We start from the raw sequence: 20,687 nt of genomic DNA, 5'->3' as shown, positions 1-20,687 counted from the left end.
AAAAAAATTACCTTTAACCTATTATATCCCCACAAGAAAGAGAGAGACGTACACACTCAGGCATACACACAGGTTTAACCTAAAACCTTTTTCAAAAAAAGGCAACGGCTTGCCATTAAATCAACTACAAAAGTCACCAACCTATGATGTAAGATTAGAGAGAGTATACAATACTATATTTTCATGAAAAGAGGGCAGTGTATGTTTCATTTGCAATTTTTAATGCTTCCCTTTTACATATTTTCATTTTTTTTATAAAAAGAAAGTCAATTAGATAAACGGTATATAACTAAAAAACAAAAGTGAATAAAATAAAAGAAAATTATAAAACAATTTCTCTAGCTTTCATTATACTCCTCCAGTCTCATTTATAAATTATTTCTATCAACCATATCAATACCAATGCCAAAAAAAAAAAATACAAGGAATAAAAGTGTAAAATTCTAAATATGCTCTCATATAAAAAATCAAAAAAGTAATGTCATATTACTTTTTTTTTTATAAAAAATAATTTTAAAAATACTTTTAAATATTATTTAAAAAGTCACACCGTGACTTATAAATGAAACCAGATAGATATTTTAAAATGTAATTTATAAATGTGACCGAAGGGAGTAACTTACAAGAGGATATTGTTGAGCAAATAAATTAACAATTTGATCTATGAATGGCTAGTTCCATCTATATTTCATTTCCTAAAAATTAATGAATGAAAAAGTCAGTCCATAAAAATCACAATTCGTCGCATAGACAAATGGGAAAATGATAAGTAAGGACCTCAAAAGAATATTAATATTAAATTAGGATTTTTTAACATTAATATTCCCAAATTCAATGCTCTTTCTTTCATGTTTCAGTGCCAAAATGCCTAATTTGGTATTAATGTTCTTAAAAAGTACTTACTTGTTATTCTCCCTAGACAAATTACAACTCTTAAATATTCTTGAACTGCCGCACCATTTTTATTTTCTCCAATGAAAAAAGTTTAAACTGGACAAAATACTGCATCTATACAAAAAAATTTGAGTGGATAATAGAATATCAATTTCATGCAAGAGAGTGTTAGGACAATTTTTTTTCCCTTGGGTAAGAGAGTATAAATAAAGTAACACACAAAAGTATGATAATAATTTCTCCCCAAAGATGTCCAAGGAATTAATGTATTATGAGAGCTATCTCTAAAAAACCAACTTGTGCATTCAGTAATTTTGTAGAAACTAAAGCTAAATAAGCCTAGCAATGAAAGGGCCAAACTACTTTACTCTTCCCTTAAAGTTGCTTTCCCATCATTATCTCAAGGCCATGATCCCAGCAAAATGTGAGATTCCAGCTTACCACGCCAATAAGCCTATACATAAAAACCATCCATTACTTGAAATCTATATATAATAAAAAAAAAAATTTAACAAGTCACAGCATTCATGAGCCATGAATAGTGCTGCTTCTCTTGCAAGCTTGGTGCAACGGACACCCCCGCTGGTTTTAAATACAAAGGTGTTGCTTGATTCAATTTACAACCTGAAAAAGTTAACTTCTCAGGGAGTTCATAATTAATTGCACATTTCAATTTTTAAATTTCCAAAAAGTCTAAACTATTTTTTAAATAAATATAGTATTTTTTTTTTTTAATACTAGAGACAAATGTTCTTTTAATTGTGAGGGAAGTGGGAAGCTTAACTTTACACGAGTTGAATATGAAGTTTAACCTCTCATCCGCACTCACCCCCAACTAAGCTATCCCTAAAACAGATAGGGTTAAAATATTCACCAGAGAAGATAGAGACTAAAATAACCTGAACAGCTATTTCATCTGATTTTGAGATAGCTTTTGCCTTAGGTCCTTCAATGCATCCACCACTTCTGCATCTAGATTGTGTTTCAACAATCTACCTTGGAAAGAAGTGGACCTGGAAAGAAAAGAAAAAAACACATAAATCAATCAGCACAATATTATCACGTGATAAATATACTTTTGATAATATCATCCATTTTTCCCCTACTGGACACCCATCCATGAGAATATCTATGGGAATATCCTATAAACATGGGATAATATCCTTGCCAAGTGAAGTTTGGGGAAGAACATTGATGATATTCTGAAAGAAATTAGGAAGAAATAAAAAAATAATAAGGGGAAAATACATATTCTGACATAACTTTTTTTTCCCAATAAACAAGTTGTTAAGATGCACAGTTGTCAAACCTGACAGACATCAGACAACTAGATAAAGAGCTCTTTACATTTTTTTCCTTGATAATAAGGAGGGAAGGATAATAAAATTGGAGGATATTTTTCAGGGGAAGCTCTCCAAAACAAGGAAAGGGAAAACTACTATTTAATCATCACTATCCTTGCTTTTGTTCAATTCCCTATTTCTTTATACTCTTTCCCCAACCAACCTCCCAAACATACCCTAAGGGTTTGTGGGCAACGAAAAGCACAAAATCCAATACGAATTTACAAAAAGCATTAGAGAATACCAATCTGAAGTTGGACAGCCCAAGCAAATGCAAGTTAAAACCATACTTTTGAAAGTCTAAAATGACATAAAATAAAACCAAAATTTTCAAATAGATGACAATATAGTTCTTAAATTTATCAAAAACAGGTTACACACACCTTTGTTCTTTGAGCATTATCTCGACCTCCTTTTGTGATGCCTTGATCTACAAATAAAAATATCAAACAAACAAGAGCATCCAAGATTCCTCTCATTTAATAACGCAAAATGAATTAAAACTTCTAAAGAGTGGCCAAGCTTATCTCAGACTTGAATCCAGACACCTCTATCACAAATGGCCAGAGGAATTTTATGAATTATTTTGCTGGAAACACAGGAAACTAAAATTTCTTATTAGGTTTTATATGAACGGAAATTTGGATTTGGATTCCTTATCATGCCTTTTTTGTGTAGTTCTCAAGTGCAACCTAATAGGAAAAAGATAAATCTATTATATAAGTAAGAAAATATAAAAAAAATATCATAAAAGTGTTAGTTTTATAACCGCACTTGAGCACTGCAAAATACAAGGCACTGCAGGGAATCCATTTCCAAGGAAACAAAAGCACAAGTTACAAACTTTTAATTATTATTTTTCCGTAGCTTTTATTTTTCTTGTTAAGGAAACTAGGCATTACATATAGAACTGGGCTTCATTATCAATTAGATAATACTCTTCGTCCATTTGGTGTTTTACCTCAGTAACCAATGCTTTGCAACTCCAAACATAGGCTCCCTGTGAAATTTGTGACAATGTAAGTCTTTTGGACTAATAAACAGAGCATGAGGCTAGAGTTGCTTAAATTTTTGGGTGATAGCATGTACAGAAATAAAAAGGAAAAAAAAAAGTCAATTATCATATTCAAAATCAAAAACTTATTTGAAGTTCTGCAAAAAATGGAAAGGTTTTCAGTTTAAGGTCAGCATAGTGCACATAAAGAAGAGAAACGCTAAGACAGTTGACAAAATAAGTATTTTCAATTTTATTTTAGTTTCCAATCTTAAGGGAAGGATGCGTACTGCTCCATGTGCAGCCTGCTGGTGACAGTGATCAGAAGAAACAACCCACACTTTGGGACATCCATCCTCTTTCAATGCTGCAACCTAGAAAAACCAAAGAATAAACACATACATACGGTATTTGAAAAGATCTATCACTGCCAATGGCCTTGTAGCGTAGGTGCATGGGAACTCCCCTGTAAGTGGGAAGTTACAGGTTCAATCCCGCTTGTAACCTTAGGCCGTTAGTGCCTGCCCCTTTAATTTGAAAAGATAAATCACTTCAGTGCAAATAATATTAAATCATGATAACTGAGGTGATGAAATGACAGTAGAAATGCCACAGAGCAGTAGAATTGATATACAGGGATAACTGCTCATTCCCTTCTTAAACCAAATATGATTTTTGGAGATAAGCCTTGATAAAAGACCCACACATGAAAATTTAAAGGATATATGAGCTTGTGGCAATCCTAACCAAGTAGCTTAAGCTATTTTCAGTGAAATGGACAAGTTAATCATGACCCTCATATGCAAAGACTTGTGTTATTTTGCAATACAAGACTTTATATTCTTACAGATTAATCACTATACCTGAATCAGAAAGCAAGAAAGACAGTAGAAGCTCAATATACAAAGCAGGATTTCTAGAAAACTTGGATAAAAAAGTTTCAACATGACAGTAAAATAAAACCATAAAAACATGCGCATTACCTCTGTCTCAATCCACGTATCAGCACATGTTTCAGCAGAGAAAACCACATCCACACTGCAATATTTGCAAAACTAGAAAGCTTAACTTAAAAATATTTAATACACAAAGAAACATACTTTCATCAGACTTGATGGAAGATAATAATTGAAGAAAATAACTACGCACTTCTGTAAGGCCTAGAATAAATGGAATCATTAAGTTTTAAGGGTTGTCAAATTTGTAACATGCAAGAATCTTCCTGAATTCAGATAAACCTCATTTTTTAGGTGGAAAGAGGGTAGTAAGAGTTGTTGCATAGTTTGATATCATAACAAACTCATGTCACATGCATGCAAAATCTTATTAAAGCCAATAGAAGAAGGTTCTTTACAATTATGCAAATCAAACACTTCAGATTAAATATAAAAAAACTAGTACTTGGAGACTTAGCCACATTTTAGGCCTCAAAACTATACCCGGCAAAATTTTCCTTGTGCGTAGGTAGTCCAGACAACACTGCATCAAAAACAACCACCACTTTCACCTCTGTAAATGTTCACAGCAACAAAGATACGTATCAATGATAAGAATGGACAACAATTTTCATTAATTCTAAAGTCTAAAGTGCATGACATTATAAAAGTTGAAATTTCTCAAGTATCAAGATCTAAATTATTTCAATTCTAAATTAAAATGTTAAAACCATATTTTGCATTTGTATACAGTTATAATGCAACTTGTCACATTAATTAGAAGAACAATGAAATATCTTCACTTAATTGCACATATCAAGGCAGTGTTTTCCTTATTTGCTGGACCTATTTAGGAAAAGAAAAGAAAGATTCTCTTCATCCTCAAAACCGTAGTTCAATAGTTTTAATATGCATGCATAAAGGAAAGCAGGAAAATAATGTTTCCATGTAGAGAGCTTAAATATGAGAACTTGATCGATCCTTTATTATTATTGAACATATTTCACATCACAGTGACTTTTATAACTCGACATCCCATTATGTTACAAAAAGGTGCAAACCTCTCAGCATGCTAAAAGTCACGAGCTCATCAATAAGCTTTTGACGAGCAATATCAAGTCTTCCCTTCATAAAATGTTTCTTCAGCTTCATCCAATAGCCACACACATTATAACCATCAACAAGCAATACAGGGACTGCATTGTCTATACCCTGGTTTGTACTGCACAAAAGATGTAGCGAACAAAAGTAAACCTCCTTCAATAAATTTAAAATGATTGAAAAGGAATACTTAGACAAGATAGAAAACCTGGGGAGATCATTACTAGTAGAGGTTCAGGGTGGGGTCCCGATAGAGATCTGTATCTTCAGGAACATCCTCCTTCTCTACCTTCTTTTTGCGATAACTGGTTGAAGGCCTGGGGGTACCAGACTTTCTTTTTTGGAACTCCTACAAGATATCCATCAAATGGGATACATAAAGGAGGTTGTAATGTGAATTCCACAACAGCACATAACCTACCTTCCACAACCTGAGGAATTGCAGGTTTTGCTTCACATTTGAAGTAATTCTTGGAGGATATGACTCCGAACCCTACTGAAAAAGGGCTGTTAGGCATAGTCAAAAATAATGCTTGTAAATGAGTATCAGTATAAATATTTAAAGAGCATTCCTTGTTCACAAATAAAGTATTTTAGAGTGAAAATAGCAAATTTTTGTTTCCAACCATTTGCTGGAAATAAAATATGAGGACAGCATGTATTCTTCATTTGAAAATAAAAATGGCCTTCAAACGTGGTTACAAGGGAAAAAGAAAAAGTGCAGCAGTTGAATCATTTTTTTTTTTTTTTCATTTGTGAAGCACTAAATTTTCTAGGTGCTGAGAGGAACAAAAAGGTGATGAATAATACAAAGCTTAATCAAGAAAATAAAGAATTCCCCCTTCTCATGGAGATAAATACGAACAACAACAAGAACAACAAATCTCATCCCATAAGGTAGGATTGGCTACATGGATTTAGAAGTTGCCTACAAGTCATCGGCTTAGAATAATTGCATAGCCTTTGAAGGCCTAGCATGTTGATACATTCAATATACCCCTCTTAGACTTAATTCTCTGTCTCTCTAACTCACTCCAGACTTTCGCTCTCATCCTTCTCCAACCCATGTTGACTAAGGCGTTAAAGGCCCTGACCTTGTACTATTTCTTAGGACAAACTGACAAAGGTAAACTCTATGCTACCATCTGAATGGGCAAATTATCATTTTTCAACCACCAACTAACAGAATTATTCTTCACTATCCTGCCAAATATAACAGGTAAACTATTTGAGATCCTTGTGTGCAATCACTGAGAGAATATGTTCCAACAATGACAGCCCAACAACATCACAAATCCTGGTACTATCCAACCAAATGGGAAGATCACTGGTTCTGTGAAACTACATATATAATCAAAGATAACGATAACCAAATTGAAATTATGCTAAAATTTTATCCGTTTAGAATTTTTTACATTACGACGACATCTCTTCGCTACCTTCACCTACCTTCTACAGACCTATCCCGATCACTTACACTCACAAATTCGTCCCTGCGGCTATTAGCACGAATATTATACTCAAGAATATTTGCACACCCAAAGTTACTATAACTGCCGCAACCAGTAAATTGAGGACAAGTTAAAACGATCATACATCAAACCAGAAGCAAAATGTAAGACATTTGGGGAGAGAAAAAGAAACCTTAGAAGCCTCATACTGCTTCTTGCTTTTGGCAACTATGGTCCTGTGAGGAGAAGAAGCAGCAGCACTAGTAAGAGAGGAAGAATAAGAAGCACTGTAATAGCAGGGGCTAATTCCGGAGCATGGCTGGGAAATCAACGACAATGAAGATGAAGTAACAGTTTTCATAGCCAGAGGATCTTATTCCTTCTTCATATCGTCCAAATTCCTGGTCCAATTGCATGATACTAGCAGTTACGATCCATCTTCGTCTTCGAGATTTTCTTCAAATTTTCGATTTTCAACTTCAAAGCTTACATATTTCTGTCAATACCGGACATTGTTGATCGTGAACGATCCAAGTGGTTCCTATTTGGATTGGGCAAGTGACTTAACCTTAGCCTCAACGTCCAGCTATTTTATTTTCCTTTTCTAAAAAAAAAAAAAAAGTTAATTGGACTATTTTTTTCTTCTCAAATGGTTAGTTTATTACACAATCTTTTTTATTATAAAAATTCAAATTAATTTAACAAATCAAGAAATATTCATTAAAGATATGATAATTTTTTTTATTTTTAAAGGCGAAATAAAACCCTCGACAAAGTTATCAACATTTTGTTCATAATATATTAAAATTGTTTCTAAAGTGAGCATTAATAGGATGAAGTTCATGATGGATTAGGTAGTTGGCCAACACCATTGCAGTTTCATGGTAGGAAGACAAAGCAGTGATGATATACCATTGCTCAAGAAATCATACATTCCATGAAGCCAAAGAAAACCCAAAAAAATAAAAGTTTTCTTGCTGTTAAAATTTATTTAGAGAAAGCCTGAGACTAATTCAAGCAGGATACTATGAGAACCATTTTGAAGGAAGCTGGCCATAATAATTTTTTTTAAAAAAATTGAAAGTCACCAAAAAATTGTGAAAGGAAACAATAAAATTAAATCATGTCAAAACTTAACAAGTTTCAACGTCCTAAAAGTGGATCATAAAAAATCTCGATATCAAAAGTGTGATAAGACACCTGATGAGCAAGCAGTGGTTACATTCTTTTTTTTTTTTTTTTAGTGAATGGTGGGTACATTCATTTACTTTCTCATAAATATAGTTAGTAACAATTCAATTTTATACAATAAAATCTTTAATCTTTTTGATTGTGTTGTAGAGGGGATAATTTTGGGAGAACTTGTTTTAAATTAGTGCTAGAGTTTTAAGAGAGTTAATATAAACATTAACTTTATGAAACTTGTTTCAAGAAAGGGTGAGGTCTTCTAAAATTCTTATCACTTTTGCCCACAATGGTAGGATAGTAACTGAAATTTTTAGTGAATTTCTTCTTCTTCTTTTTTTTTGGGTACACAAGGGGACAAAACCCAAACAAAATTACACCAAAATCTATCGTGGGCAAGTCAAGCTTAGTCTATCTTTGTACAGTAAATTAAGTAAATTTTTAGGAGGCTCATTCAAAATTTATAATTCATATTTCTGTGATAAACTTCAATTAACCAATCAATCAATATTAAAATTTTCTTTTCTATAAGTATATGCTACTCGTATATGTTAGCTATCATTAATCATATTCTTTACTTGACGAAGGATTCTATTTTTTACAGAGGAACATAACAACAACTGTTTCAACATATTTATAATTGTAATAGAGTCAAATTCAATTATAAACATCCTCAAATTTAATCTTTATAACGTGAGAAAATTAAACCATACTTCCCATAACTCTTTTTAGTGAATTTCTTCATCCAATTCTTTTGTTATTTTTGAGTCTCAGACGATACTCCAGCCCAAAAACATTTGGTGGTGGGGGCAAGATTTATACTCAAGATAAATATAAATTATTTTCTAAAAACATCATTTTAAATGTTTATTAAATTACATTCAAGGTAAGAATTTGTTAAAATTAATTACTAAAAAAAGCATATTAAATAAAATTATAATGATGTATTAAATAAAATAGTCTAAATATAAATAAAAATTGTATTGTTACTCCCTCAATTGAAAAATGTAAAATATTTTTAACCAAATCTCACTCTTATAAAGCAGTTATTTGCTTTTCAATTAACTCTATTTTTTTATATTTATCCCTATTTAATATAGTTTTTTAGCCTAAAATAAATATAAAATAATTTATTTAATAGAGAAATTTTTGAAAAAAAAAGACAATTTTTATGCCTTGTGAAATTAAAAATGTCTTACATTTTTAAACATTCAAATCTTCAAAAATATTTTACGTTTTTGAATAGAGAGAGTATTAAAGTTATGTTTTTTATTTTTAATTAAATAAAATTCATTTACCTTTAGTAAGAAATTTTGTGATAAATTTTTTATTTAAACAAATAAAAAATTATTTTCTGAATTATTATTCCCTCCATTCAAAAACTATCAATTTTTGAGACTATAACATATAAATTTGATTTGAGTAAACTATTAGTCCCTCAATGTATTGTGCCATTGTAGTTGATCAAGCATCTCTAAACCATCTCGCTTTAAATAGACATCACATATGGCTTGTGTTTTTCTAAACCTCATCCTTGAATGAAAGCAATGCATTCATTAGAAGAGAGACAAACATGTCTTGCTTTTTAGATATTACAACAAGCGCGAGTAAAAAGTTTTTACCAAAACATGTTTCTTGTAATTGAATTTTTTACACCACTCTTTCCGATTCAAAATATCCAATCCTGGAAGGAAAGAAAAAGAAAAGGGAAATATTTCACTTAGAATGCTCAACTAATTTAATCCACATTTCCTATGCGTTCATACAAGATGTGTATAAAGGAAGAATTACAGCTAAAAAAAAGACAATCCTTTCACAACTACTAGACCCTTCGGAGTTGACAAATTTGGCTTGAGGACAATCCCATACTACTTTCTATGAAGAAGATTTGGTTTTCTGATAGGTGGGGTCATTTTTGGATTCTTGATCAAATCTCAAAATTTGCGTTGTTCTCAACGTAATGGAGGACTCAGCTTCAAAATTTTGTCGGATAGTGGTGCAAGTACGTATGAGAATTTTGCAACTCTTTAGCCTTGGGTGTTTATGTAATCTTCCATAATCTAAGGTAAATCTATTCTGACTAGGCACTATTAATAGATAAGCCTTATTTACTAAATTAATAAATAATTGAATAAAACGATAATAATAAAAAGAAAGGATAAAATGAAAAGGAAAACAAAAACGCATCTCTCAACTTCAATTCCTCAAGCATGGCACCCCACTACCATGTTCCCACGAGAGAGTTGTCTTCCAACAGTGGAACACAGATATTTTGGAAATTATAATTAATAACATCTAAGTTATCTTTGAATTCATATAACTCTATATCTATAAATATAATGTTTATTTGCTTGAGATATTAAAAAAATTGTGATCAAATCTCATATCATTCCCCAAAAAAATTAATAATTATATTAAAGAAATACCCCAAAACTGTATATGAATGATTAGATGGAATAGCAGTGAAGCTCAAGTATGCGACTCAATTCGTCTCTTGAATCATCATCGGCCTAAGAATTCGTTCGAAGAACTTCAATTTGTACTCTCACTATTTCCTCTCAAATCTTAATGCATTATCATCAGCGACCCTTTTGAATTTTTGATTGAGATTTGAGACTTAATTCATCAAATTTCCTCCTTCCTACTCCCACAAAATTCAAGCAATGGCTTCCCCAGACACCGTCACCGAAATTGTGTGCGTCACCGGAGCCAATGGCTTCATTGGCTCGTGGTTGGTCAAAACCCTCTTGCAGAACCCTCGCTATGCCTCCATACATGCAACCTTGTTCCCAAACTCCGACGCCTCTCACCTCTTTGGACTCCACCTCGACGCCAAATCCCGAATCAAGCTCTTCGAGGTCGATGTGCTCGATGCCGCCTCCGTTACCCGTGCCGTCGACGGTTGCTCCGGTGTGTTCCATGTGGCATCCCCTTGTACCCTCGAAGATCCTGTCGACCCACAGAAGGAGCTTGTGCTTCCGGCGGTTCAGGGCACTCTGAACGTTCTAGAAGCAGCCAAGAAGTGCAACGTGAAGCGTGTTGTTCTCACATCCTCAATTTCCGCTATAGTCCCAAACCCTCATTGGCCCCCAAACAGGACCTTCGATGAGTCCTCTTGGACCGACCTTGATTACTGCAAGTCGCGGGCGAAATGGTACCCGGTGTCGAAGACGCTCGCCGAGAGAGGCGCGTGGGATTACGCGGAGAAGAATGGGATTGACATGGTGGCTATTCACCCTGCGACCTGTCTGGGTCCTTTGCTTCAGAATTCGTTGAATGCTAGTAGTGCTGTGCTTCAACAATTGCTTGAGGGATCAAAGGATACTCAGGAGTATCACTGGCTTGGAGCTGTGCACGTGAAGGATGTGGCTAAAGCGCATGTATTGCTGTTTGAAAGCCCAAATGCATCTGGTAGATATCTCTGTACCAATGGTATCTATCAGTTCTCTGATTTTGCCAACAAAGTGTCCAAGTTATACCCTGATTTCCCTGTTCACAGGTTTGCATTTTATTTCCTCCCTTTTCAGTATGCATTCTAGTCTGGGTTTATTAGCAACTACTTAGTGTGAAGATGAACTTGACTTGGTTTAAAAAAGTGGGTGATCCACTATGATGATTATCTGTTATTATGGTTGTTGAGTTTGAGAAGCATACCTATTTCTGACTGCTAGCAAACATGACTCAAATGAACAGTGGTTTCTATGGATTACAGACGGGCTTGCTTGAGCTTTTGAGGTTTAGTTAGACTCCATCTGTCATAAAGAGAAACTACTCCCTCCATTCAAAAATATAAGACATTTTTAATCGAATCTCATTTTTAATAAAATAGTTACTTATTTTCAAACTAATTTTTTCTTTTTATATTTATCCCTATTGAATATCCTACAATAAATATAGAGTTATTATCAATTGGGACATTTTAAAAAAAAAAATCATTATATTTCAAAAGACTAAAACATTTTTAATATCCAATTCCTCAAAAAATACTTTATATTTTTTAATAGAGGAATAATTGTTTTTATTTGTCTATCAATTATTTATTTTAACTAACTAATCCAATTATTATTTAAAAAATTAAGATTTGTTATTTAAGGTAATTGGATTAATTTAATGTGATTAGAGACTTGAATAAAACTTTTAGTCCCACAATCATGTTATCTTGTGAAACCTTGGTTTAAATTAAGGTATATCTTTTATATCTTTTTTATTTGAGTTCTGGGAAAATTTTTTAGCTTTCCTTTATTTTTCCATTTCTTTTCTTTTGACCTACTTCCTACTACCTCCCAATTTTCTTTTAAACTGTCAAGAAGAATTTTCGTTTGACCTACCACGTTGTTACTTTGAAGCTATATGGTTATTATTTCCATTCTGTAATGATTTCTCTTTTGTTTTCTTCTTTTTTATTTACTTTTTGGGCTTCCCGCCGATTTAGATAAGAATTACTTTTTTTTCCCATTAGAAATTCCCTCCCATTCTCATCTTGAGGTTGTAGGTTTTTCTGGAAATTTCTCATCTTCAGCTCATGGGACTTGGAGTACATTATTGTTCTACAGATAAAATGTGTTTGTGATTACTGATTATAGTTTGACTGTCTTCTGCATTATTTGCTTTTTAGTACTAGACTTTTTTGTTGCTATGTTTGATTTAATTACTGGCTTCCCCTATGTTTGGGGACAATGTAGAGGGATAGATTAAATGAGAACATTTAGTGTTAGGAAGATACTAGGTGGGTAGGTTACTGATATAATAATATCACTATTGATCACGGGCCTGTGACTTTTCCCTTAAGCATGGAAATTTAATTTGACCACGGTGCAGACTTCAATTGTTGGGAAATTCACGAGGAAAGATCTATATTTTCTCATATTTACGGAGAAGTCCCACAGAAATTTCAGATGGGGCCGTCAAAAGGACAAAATTGGTCTTGGTTAAAATTTCCTTATTATAGCTGTGTTACCTTAAGGTTATCACTTATCGGAAAGTTTCCATCATATTCTAGAAATTTTACTTGTATGTTTGGGAAAGTTACCTCGAGGTTGTAAGAATGTTACTTCGCTATTTAGGCAATTAACCTTCATGCTTTGAGAAGTTACTCCGAAGCGGCATACATATTAACCATGTTATGGGCAAGTTACCAACCTGTCTCGAGAAGTTACCGCTAGATTATGGGAAAATAAGCATCAAGACTTAGACAATTAATCCCTACATTTTGAGCAAGTTCTCATCAACTGATATAAATGTTACTACCATTATAGATGTTACTGCCATGATTCGGGAAAGTTACATCACAGTTATAGCCAGGTTACATCAACTCATAGGAATTTTTCCAGCATTCTGAAGGAAAGTAATCGTTATGTTTGTGGAAGTTCACTCAACATTATAGGAAATAGGAATGTACCATAAACTTTCTGGAAGCTAAAGTAACATTACATGGTAAGTATCAAGTTATCTCTAGCTTGTAGGAGTTTCACCCCCAATTTACATAAACGTAATCAAGTTTTGAGAATTTACATCTGGATTTTGGAAAATTTACCATCCAGGTGCAGGGATGTTACAATCAGGTTTGAAGTGTATTTACCTCCATTGTTTTGTAGCATTGCTATATATTTTTGTGGTAGTGTATAACTTGGAGTAACTTGGTCAAACTTTGGTGATTCATTGTCTTTACCCTTGGGGTAGCTTTTTAATAATCTTGAAGGGCAGCGTCCTACCTTAAATATGTTAGTAACATTTCTATAATTTCATAATAGCTTTCCTATAATCTAGTGGAAACATCACTATAAAAAAAAAAAAGTTTAACTAAGGTCACTTTTGTCCTTTCCTCAGCTTATCTTGTCCTTGGGAGTTGGGTCCTTGTATATTGTAATTTTTTAGAGACTTCACCCTAAATATCAGAATATTTAGGTCCTTCATTGTAATCGCCCTCATTTATTTGGCACTTTTGGGAAGAAACACTAATAAAACCTTAGTCCTCACGAAAAGAAAGCGTATAAATTACAGAGACCTTGAGTTTTGTATTGTTATGCTGTGTCTTATATCCTTGTTTTATTTTCTTTTGTGGTCTTGAGATAAAAGAAATTCAACTTAGGACTAGGAAAGACTTGAGGTTTGGTAAATTTGATTAATGATTACGGATAAAGTTGTTCATAAGTCAGCGAACAATGCATGTTAGGTGAAATTAAGGCAAGAGATTGGTGAGGAGGAAGAATTGCATTGCAACATGAGGAATCTTGACTCGTAGTTATATCTTGACCGTAGCTCCTTGTTTGTTAGTCATTCAAAATACCTGAATTATTTGAAGCAATTAAATAATGATTGCCCACTTAAATGGCATTTTAAATTGAATGTCTCATCTGGATGTCAGTTATTATTATCTATCTTGAGCAATCATTAATTTGATAACTTTATGTTCAAATTTCTTTCCCCATTTGAGAGGTGATGGTTCCCCCTCCCCTTTTTCCTTTTTTTTTTTTTGATATTTTTTTCGTCATCTTTTTTTTTTTATTGGATAAATGAGCAATGATTGGCTTCAAGGAAAGTTCATCCCAAGAACTTGCTTTATTATAAAATGATTTCATGTTCTTTCTAGGCATGTGGGTGTAAGATCAGTTGGCGGTGTATGTCAATTGGGAAACAGCACAACCTGGATATCTTTATTTAACTAAACTCAGATAAATCAACCAAATTGGGACTCATCATTACATTACATTTATGTGCATCGTATATGATTTTGAGTTTTTTCTATAAATTTTGTTCCACTGAATTGTCAAATTGGTTTTTTTTTTTTTTTTTTTTTGAGTGAGAACTATATATATAATATTTGACATTACTGACTAAATCTAGATTCAAACCATTTTTGGCCCCAAATAAGAGGAAACCCTCCTACTACGATCTTTTTGTACTCGAAACTTGTTGTGTGTCTCTTTTACTCAATCCAACTATTGTTAGTAGATAGGATTCCACTAAATTACCAAGCTGGTTTTTCCCCTACAATCATATGGTATTTGATAATAGGGAAAATTACAGTCAAGCTTCAAATAGAGAGAATCTCTCAATTTTTTTCCCCATTCATTCGGCTCAAATTTGAGAAATTGCTTAAAAAATGGTATAGGATCTTTTTTTCACTTGATCCAACTGACATCAGTAGATGCGATTTTGTGAAATACGAAGTTCTTCTTGAGCACTGAAAATTTTGAAAGAAAAAAATAGAGGACACATGTGAGTGAGTGAGTGAGTGAGTGAGTGAGAGACTCATCACTTAACCAGTGAATTCACTTCATGAATGTGGATTGATTGCAGATCGATTGTGTTCCTTGTCCCTTGCTCTGAAACATTATGTGAAATTCTCATGTGATGGTTCTTTCTCTGACTGATCATAGCCACATGCAGGTTCCCTCCAGAAACTCAACCTGGCTTGGTAGCATGTGAAGATGCTGCCAAGAGGCTAATAGACTTGGGAATGCTCTTCACTCCAATTGAAGATGCTGTACGAGAGGCAGTGGACAGCCTTCTGTCTAGAGGCTTCCTTAAGCTTAAATGATGCTAAATCCTATTTATAAGATTTAGAGAAGGATTTTTTTTAATCTTATTTACAAGTTATGTCCATTAAATGTTTATCACAAATTTTCTTTTATCCATATTAAATGTTGGTGAAAGAAAATACATTATTAAAATATCTATATTTAATATAGGTAAATTTAAAAATTTATTAAATATTTGGTTAAAGTTAGTGAACTTTTAGCTTTTCTTTAATTGTAATAAAATATGTTAGAAGTGAGTTATACATAAATATTTTAAATTACTGTTGCAAATGTATAATAATGACGGCATGTGTATAATAAATGTTGTACAAAAAATTGTGATAAAAATCATTTTCCATCATTATAACAAGAAAGGACCTAGCTTTCTTTAAATTTGGCGTCATGATAACATCGAAAGCTGGATTGGTTGTTTCGTAGGAAAGTGAAAGATAATCTTTTTTTTTTCTTATTAAAAAAAAAACAACAACAACAGAGAGAAATGAATGTGGAACCCTAAAATTTGATGATATCAATAATTGATCCTTGAATTTACTTACACTTATCAAATCAGCTTTTGAGCTTTGTTTCAAACAATATGATATCAATAATTTATCCTTGAAACTACAAAACTTGAGTTGTATTGAGTTAAGGATCAAAAATTAAATTGATAATTAAAAAAAATTTAGAACTAAAACTTATATTATGTCTAAAATATATCTCACGAAAGAAGTTAGAAGTTATTTCTTATATGTTTTTGAAAAGTTACTGTTAACTTTTGTGATCTTTAATATTTTAAGTTTATAAATTTAGGCAGTAAAAGTAATGATTTTGTACAGAATCATTGGCATTATTAAGCCTGAGGATCCGTATCTTCCGTTTCTCTTCATTTCAATCAAAAGGGTAGGAAAATCATATCGTATTAAATTTAGTGTACATCCAAAGCATGATTGTTGTATTAATTTTTATTTGATATAGTGGAAGTAATTATGAATGTAATTATACCATACTTAGGAAATTAAATCACTTGCTTTCATCATACTTCTTTGCCTCCTTTTTTTTTTTTTGAGAGCAGCATTTATTCTACACCTGTATGCCACTTCAACCTTGTACTACTGCTTCTCATGCCTCTTGTTAAAAAGACTCTTGTCCCTTCACTTTATTAAATGGTCATCTTCAAGGTTTTCATTTTTTTTAAAAAAAAAAAAGAGCCTGGGATGATTCTAAGAGTATATATGCTTTCTACCACCGAACATGGATCAAGTAGTAAGAGATTGTTGCAGCTTAGTTAACGATCTTGAGTTTAGATCCTAAGAATATAATATTGTTAAAATGTTGTGAAATAACCTATCATTTTAAAGGATTTATTAATACTCGATTCACATTAGTTTGGATCTCATTTAAGTCTTTTAACTCATCATGGGACAGGTCTAGAATTTCGTGTAGGTGCAAGCAATACAAAAAAGCATGATGTTTTATAAGCTGGGGGAAAGAATGAAATGATTATGGCTCAAAACAAGAATGGTAAATGAAGTATTTGGTTTTGAAGGATTATTTAATATTTGGTACTCTCATGTCAAATTCGAATTTCGTCCAATGGAGATAACTTTCTTAAAGTATTTTTTTTTTTATTTTATCAACAAGATTTGAACTAAGAAAAATCAAATGCCTTCGATCCCACCTCCATTGGTTAACAAAAAAAGAGTAAAAATATATATTTAGGCTTTTTAACTTATATTTTAATTTGGTCTTTTTAATTTTATAAAGTACTTTTTTAGTATTTAAACTCTAACACTATTAATTTCATTAACACAAAAAGACTAACAAAGAATACACAAATGATTATTTTTGTATTAATCATTATTATTTTTAAATATTAAACTCAATAGATTAAAATTTGAGAATGTTTTATTAGCAATTTAAATTATAATCTCGATATTTTCAGTTAATAAAATCAATGATATCAGAGTTAGATAAATTAAAAATATTTTATAAAATTAAAGAAATAAGTTTTTCAAACAAAATTGAGGAAATTAATTGAAATTTTCTATAAAATTAAATTATAACATGTGCATTGGAGGAACAAAGAATGAAAGGGGTAAAAAAAGCCCTCTTGTGTGGGGAAAAACACAGGCCTCTTGTGTCTTGTTGAACAAGACGCAATTGACAAACTTGAGGGTGACGGCAATGAGCAAAGACTTGACTCGAAATAATTACACATTCCTCACTCAACTTTTTTCAAGTCAACAACTAATATCTTATTATCAAATTTTAACTATTTATGTTCAAATATTCTATAATGAAAAATTAACTTGGAGGTTTAAATTGTAATTTTCCTCCGGAAACTTTTTGTTTGGTTTTGATTTTTTTGAAAAATAAATTTTTTTATAGAAACATTTTTAGTTAAAGAATTTAACTTTATACTTTCTTGATTGGTTAAAAAAATAGTTTTATCATAGGAGAATGACATATAGATTCCATCTAAATAGGCAAATGATAAAAGAGTACGGCAAAATTAATGGAATAATTACTCTAAAATTCCAAGGTACTTGCCTGATATAATTTTTTTTTTTTCCTTCCAAGGCCACGTTTCTGATCCTGCACAAAATACGTGTAACAGAAAGCATAATTGTTAAAATATAAATTGAAGTTGTTAATCACTAAATGAAAGTTATTAGTTTAGTCATGTGATAATAACAATACTTCCTATCTAAATAGTTTCAACTTAGTGATTAACAACACAACCTGCAAAAACTTTATTTTACTTATACAATAATATCTAAGCTTTTTATGCCAACACATTGATCTTCATTATTAACAATTGTAATTTATATTTTAACAATTACTCCCTTCAATCTTATTTATAAGTCACATTTATCAATCTCACTAATACTAATGCAACAACAGTACAAAAAATAATTATAAATGAAATTTCAAAATTGACCTTTAAATAAAAAACTAAAAAGTAATCCAAACAATATAATATTATTTTTAAAATAATTCTATATCATAATATTATACAGAAAAAGCGGATGGTGAGAGAAAAGGCCAAAGTGAGAGAGAGAGAGAGAGCGCGCAGTTGAACAAAGATGGAGTAAAATGGATGAACATTTTCAAAATTTTATTTTAAAATGAGAAGTCCTCAGCTGTCAGTGACTTATAATGCAGATTGGGTAGATCTTTTAGAAATGACATTATAATGCCGACTTTTTGTTATTTTGCAAATGATCAGAGTAATTATACCAAAAAAAAAAGTCCTTAAGGGTTTCAAAATAGATGTTCCATTTTATGTTATTCTTGTTGCCATTTACCTATATCATTCTCCTTTTATCTTTTCTTTTTTGAAAAAAAAAATTAAAAAAAAAGGTGTGATTCGTTTGAGTCACGTATCAAGTGGAGTACCTTGGTGTCACTTTCATAATAATTAGATTTAAGAATAAGGAAAATGGGATGGCCATTTCCCCTTCAACTGCTACGCACCACGCGAATACATATGTGGAATTCAACGCAAGTGTGGTCACATCTCAGGACAACGATGACATAAAACTAAATTTAGAGACAATTTTAATTCCATAACTGGTTGAATATATTTGTTTGGAATTGATTTTAAATTTTATTTTTTTAAAATAATTTCAGAATTAAAAATTCAAGTTATGCAAAAAAATTATAATTCGATGATCATAGATAATTATTTATTTTATATGAGCCATTTTGAATTTTAAAAATTTAATTTTTATGAATATTAATGTTTTATTGTTTTGTCAAATAATATATACTTTTTTCGTTAAAAAATATATTAAAGAGTTGAATGTTAAAAAATATAAGATATTTTTAATATTTTGAGATGTAATTATTGTTCTTTTTTTAAAAAAAATGCCCCTGTTAATAATGACTTTATATTTATTATAGAGTGTTTAATAAGAATAAATATAAAAAAATAGGATTAATTTAAAGGTAGATAATTATTTTATTGATGAGTGAAATTTAATTAAAAATATTTCATATTTTTAAACATGATGGAGTAACTCTTTTCCTTTTTCCAACAATATAGAGTTGAATTAATGAGTTAACTGTTTTTTTATCCATATTTATATTGAGAGGAAATGACTTGATCTTTTCTCAAAGAAGGTGGAGATTAACGGCTTGTTCAATTTTGTTCTTATTTTCTAATAAAAAGCATTTTACAATTTAATTTGTAAAAATTATTTTAAAATAAAATGAAGTGAAAATTTGCTTGATTATATTAATTTAAAAGTAACTTTAGAGTTAAAAAAAATGGCTGATAGCAACAGCCGGTTATAATAGTAATTGGTTATAATTGAAAGTAAGTTATAATAATTAAATGTAATGTATTTTAAAAATTAAAAGCGAAAACAAGCCCTTGATTTAAATTCAAACCACTTAACAAAGCGATTTTTTGTATTTTTAACAAAAAAATAACTTTTGAAAACAAAAATCAAACATTACATTATAGGGAGAATGAGAGAGAGATACCAAAGAAATCAATCAATTTAACTTAGATTTTAAATATCAAACTTTTAAAATTTGTAAATTCATCTTTTAATTTTGTAATTTATTGTAATAAATTTATAACTTATTTTTAAAATTTTAAGATAGTTGAAAAATAAATAATTTTTTTAAAAAAATTTAAAATATAAGTTGTAAATTCAATCGTAATAAAATTATAAAATTAAAAATTAAGTTTATAAATTTTTAAAATTTAATACTTAAAATTTATGTTAAATTCAACCGTAATGTTAAAAAAATTAATTGATGAAAAAAAATTACTTGATAGCTCAAAAAAAAAAAAAAAAAAAGAGTTGGTTAGCTTTGCACCTAACATATGGACAAAGGAGGGAAAGGACAATGTCAATTGGGACCATTTCTTGTGAGAGCCTCGCTGTTTGGAATGAGAACCAGCTCTTTCATGGCACGTGGCTGGGGCCTGACTTGGAAAACAAGTCTTTGGTTACATTCTTCTTCCTCTAATTTTTATAATTGAAACAAAGTAAACGCAAATTTTAATTCTTTAATACCGTAAATTTCCTATGTCGGTTACCTGTACAATAAATATAAAAAGTAATTAATTTTTAAATTATTTTTATAAAATTTTCAACTTTTTATAGATGTAGAAACTAAGAAGACAATATGGTGACATCATTTACAAAATTATGACCTGTCATATTTTTTTTTATATCGGTTTATTTTAACAAGTATAGAGTATTGCTGTAAAAAACACATTTTGTAGTTCTGTAGATGAAATGATT

At 31.1% G+C, this 20,687-nt stretch overlaps 2 protein-coding genes across 5 annotated transcripts; one reads left to right on the top strand and one right to left on the bottom strand.

Annotated features, from left to right (window-relative positions):
* Positions 1 to 1,021: 1,021 nt before the first annotated feature.
* LOC129306585 (uncharacterized) lies at positions 1,022 to 7,273 on the bottom strand. Of its 3 annotated transcripts, none has more exons than XM_054947261.1 (11): positions 6,912 to 7,273; positions 5,689 to 5,760; positions 5,492 to 5,616; positions 5,228 to 5,388; positions 4,671 to 4,740; positions 4,215 to 4,269; positions 3,522 to 3,605; positions 3,199 to 3,237; positions 2,621 to 2,667; positions 1,794 to 1,907; positions 1,022 to 1,348 (listed from the first exon to the last, which is right to left on the bottom strand). In XM_054947261.1, exons 1-10 carry the CDS (start codon positions 7,077 to 7,079, stop codon positions 1,802 to 1,804), a joined length of 927 nt encoding a protein of 308 aa, XP_054803236.1. In that variant the 5' UTR covers positions 7,080 to 7,273; the 3' UTR covers positions 1,022 to 1,348; positions 1,794 to 1,801. The 3 variants fall into 3 exon arrangements, with proteins under 3 accessions (XP_054803236.1, XP_054803238.1, XP_054803237.1); XM_054947263.1 differs by having other exon boundaries at positions 4,671 to 4,710; XM_054947262.1 differs by lacking the exon at positions 1,022 to 1,348 and adding an exon at positions 1,355 to 1,518.
* A 3,041-nt stretch (positions 7,274 to 10,314) lies between these two features.
* On the top strand, positions 10,315 to 15,630 carry LOC129305116 (cinnamoyl-CoA reductase 1). Of its 2 annotated transcripts, none has more exons than XM_054945050.1 (2): positions 10,315 to 11,402; positions 15,283 to 15,630. In XM_054945050.1, exons 1-2 carry the CDS (start codon positions 10,567 to 10,569, stop codon positions 15,329 to 15,331), a joined length of 885 nt encoding a protein of 294 aa, XP_054801025.1. In that variant the 5' UTR covers positions 10,315 to 10,566; the 3' UTR covers positions 15,332 to 15,630. The 2 variants fall into 2 exon arrangements, with proteins under 2 accessions (XP_054801025.1, XP_054801024.1); XM_054945049.1 differs by having other exon boundaries at positions 10,320 to 11,402; positions 15,293 to 15,622.
* The last annotated feature ends 5,057 nt before the right edge of the window (positions 15,631 to 20,687 follow it).

This window comes from Prosopis cineraria, unplaced genomic scaffold (genome assembly GCF_029017545.1).
Source record: "Prosopis cineraria cultivar Desert tree isolate PC_DT_omini unplaced genomic scaffold, ASM2901754v1 PC3, whole genome shotgun sequence".
Lineage (NCBI taxonomy): Eukaryota > Viridiplantae > Streptophyta > Magnoliopsida > Fabales > Fabaceae > Prosopis > Prosopis cineraria.
Note: the sequence above shows the minus strand (reverse complement) of the source record. Positions and strands in the feature narration are given on the sequence as shown.

Bases quoted from the DNA above. Each gene is read 5' to 3' on its own strand.
- LOC129306585 (XM_054947261.1), bottom strand. From the start codon at position 7,079: ATGAAAACTGTTACTTCATCTTCATTGTCGTTGATTTCCCAGCCATGC. The intron at 5,389-5,491 runs GTAATGATCTCC...TCTTTTGTGCAG, and splicing joins CCCACCCTGAACCTCTACTA to TACAAACCAGGGTATAGACA. The intron at 4,270-4,670 runs GTATAGTTTTGA...CAAATATTGCAG, and splicing joins CACAAGGAAAATTTTGCCGG to TGTGGATGTGGTTTTCTCTG.
- LOC129305116 (XM_054945049.1), top strand. From the start codon at position 10,567: ATGGCTTCCCCAGACACCGTCACCGAAATTGTGTGCGTCACCGGAGCC. The intron at 11,403-15,292 runs GTTTGCATTTTA...AGCCACATGCAG, and splicing joins CCTGATTTCCCTGTTCACAG to GTTCCCTCCAGAAACTCAAC.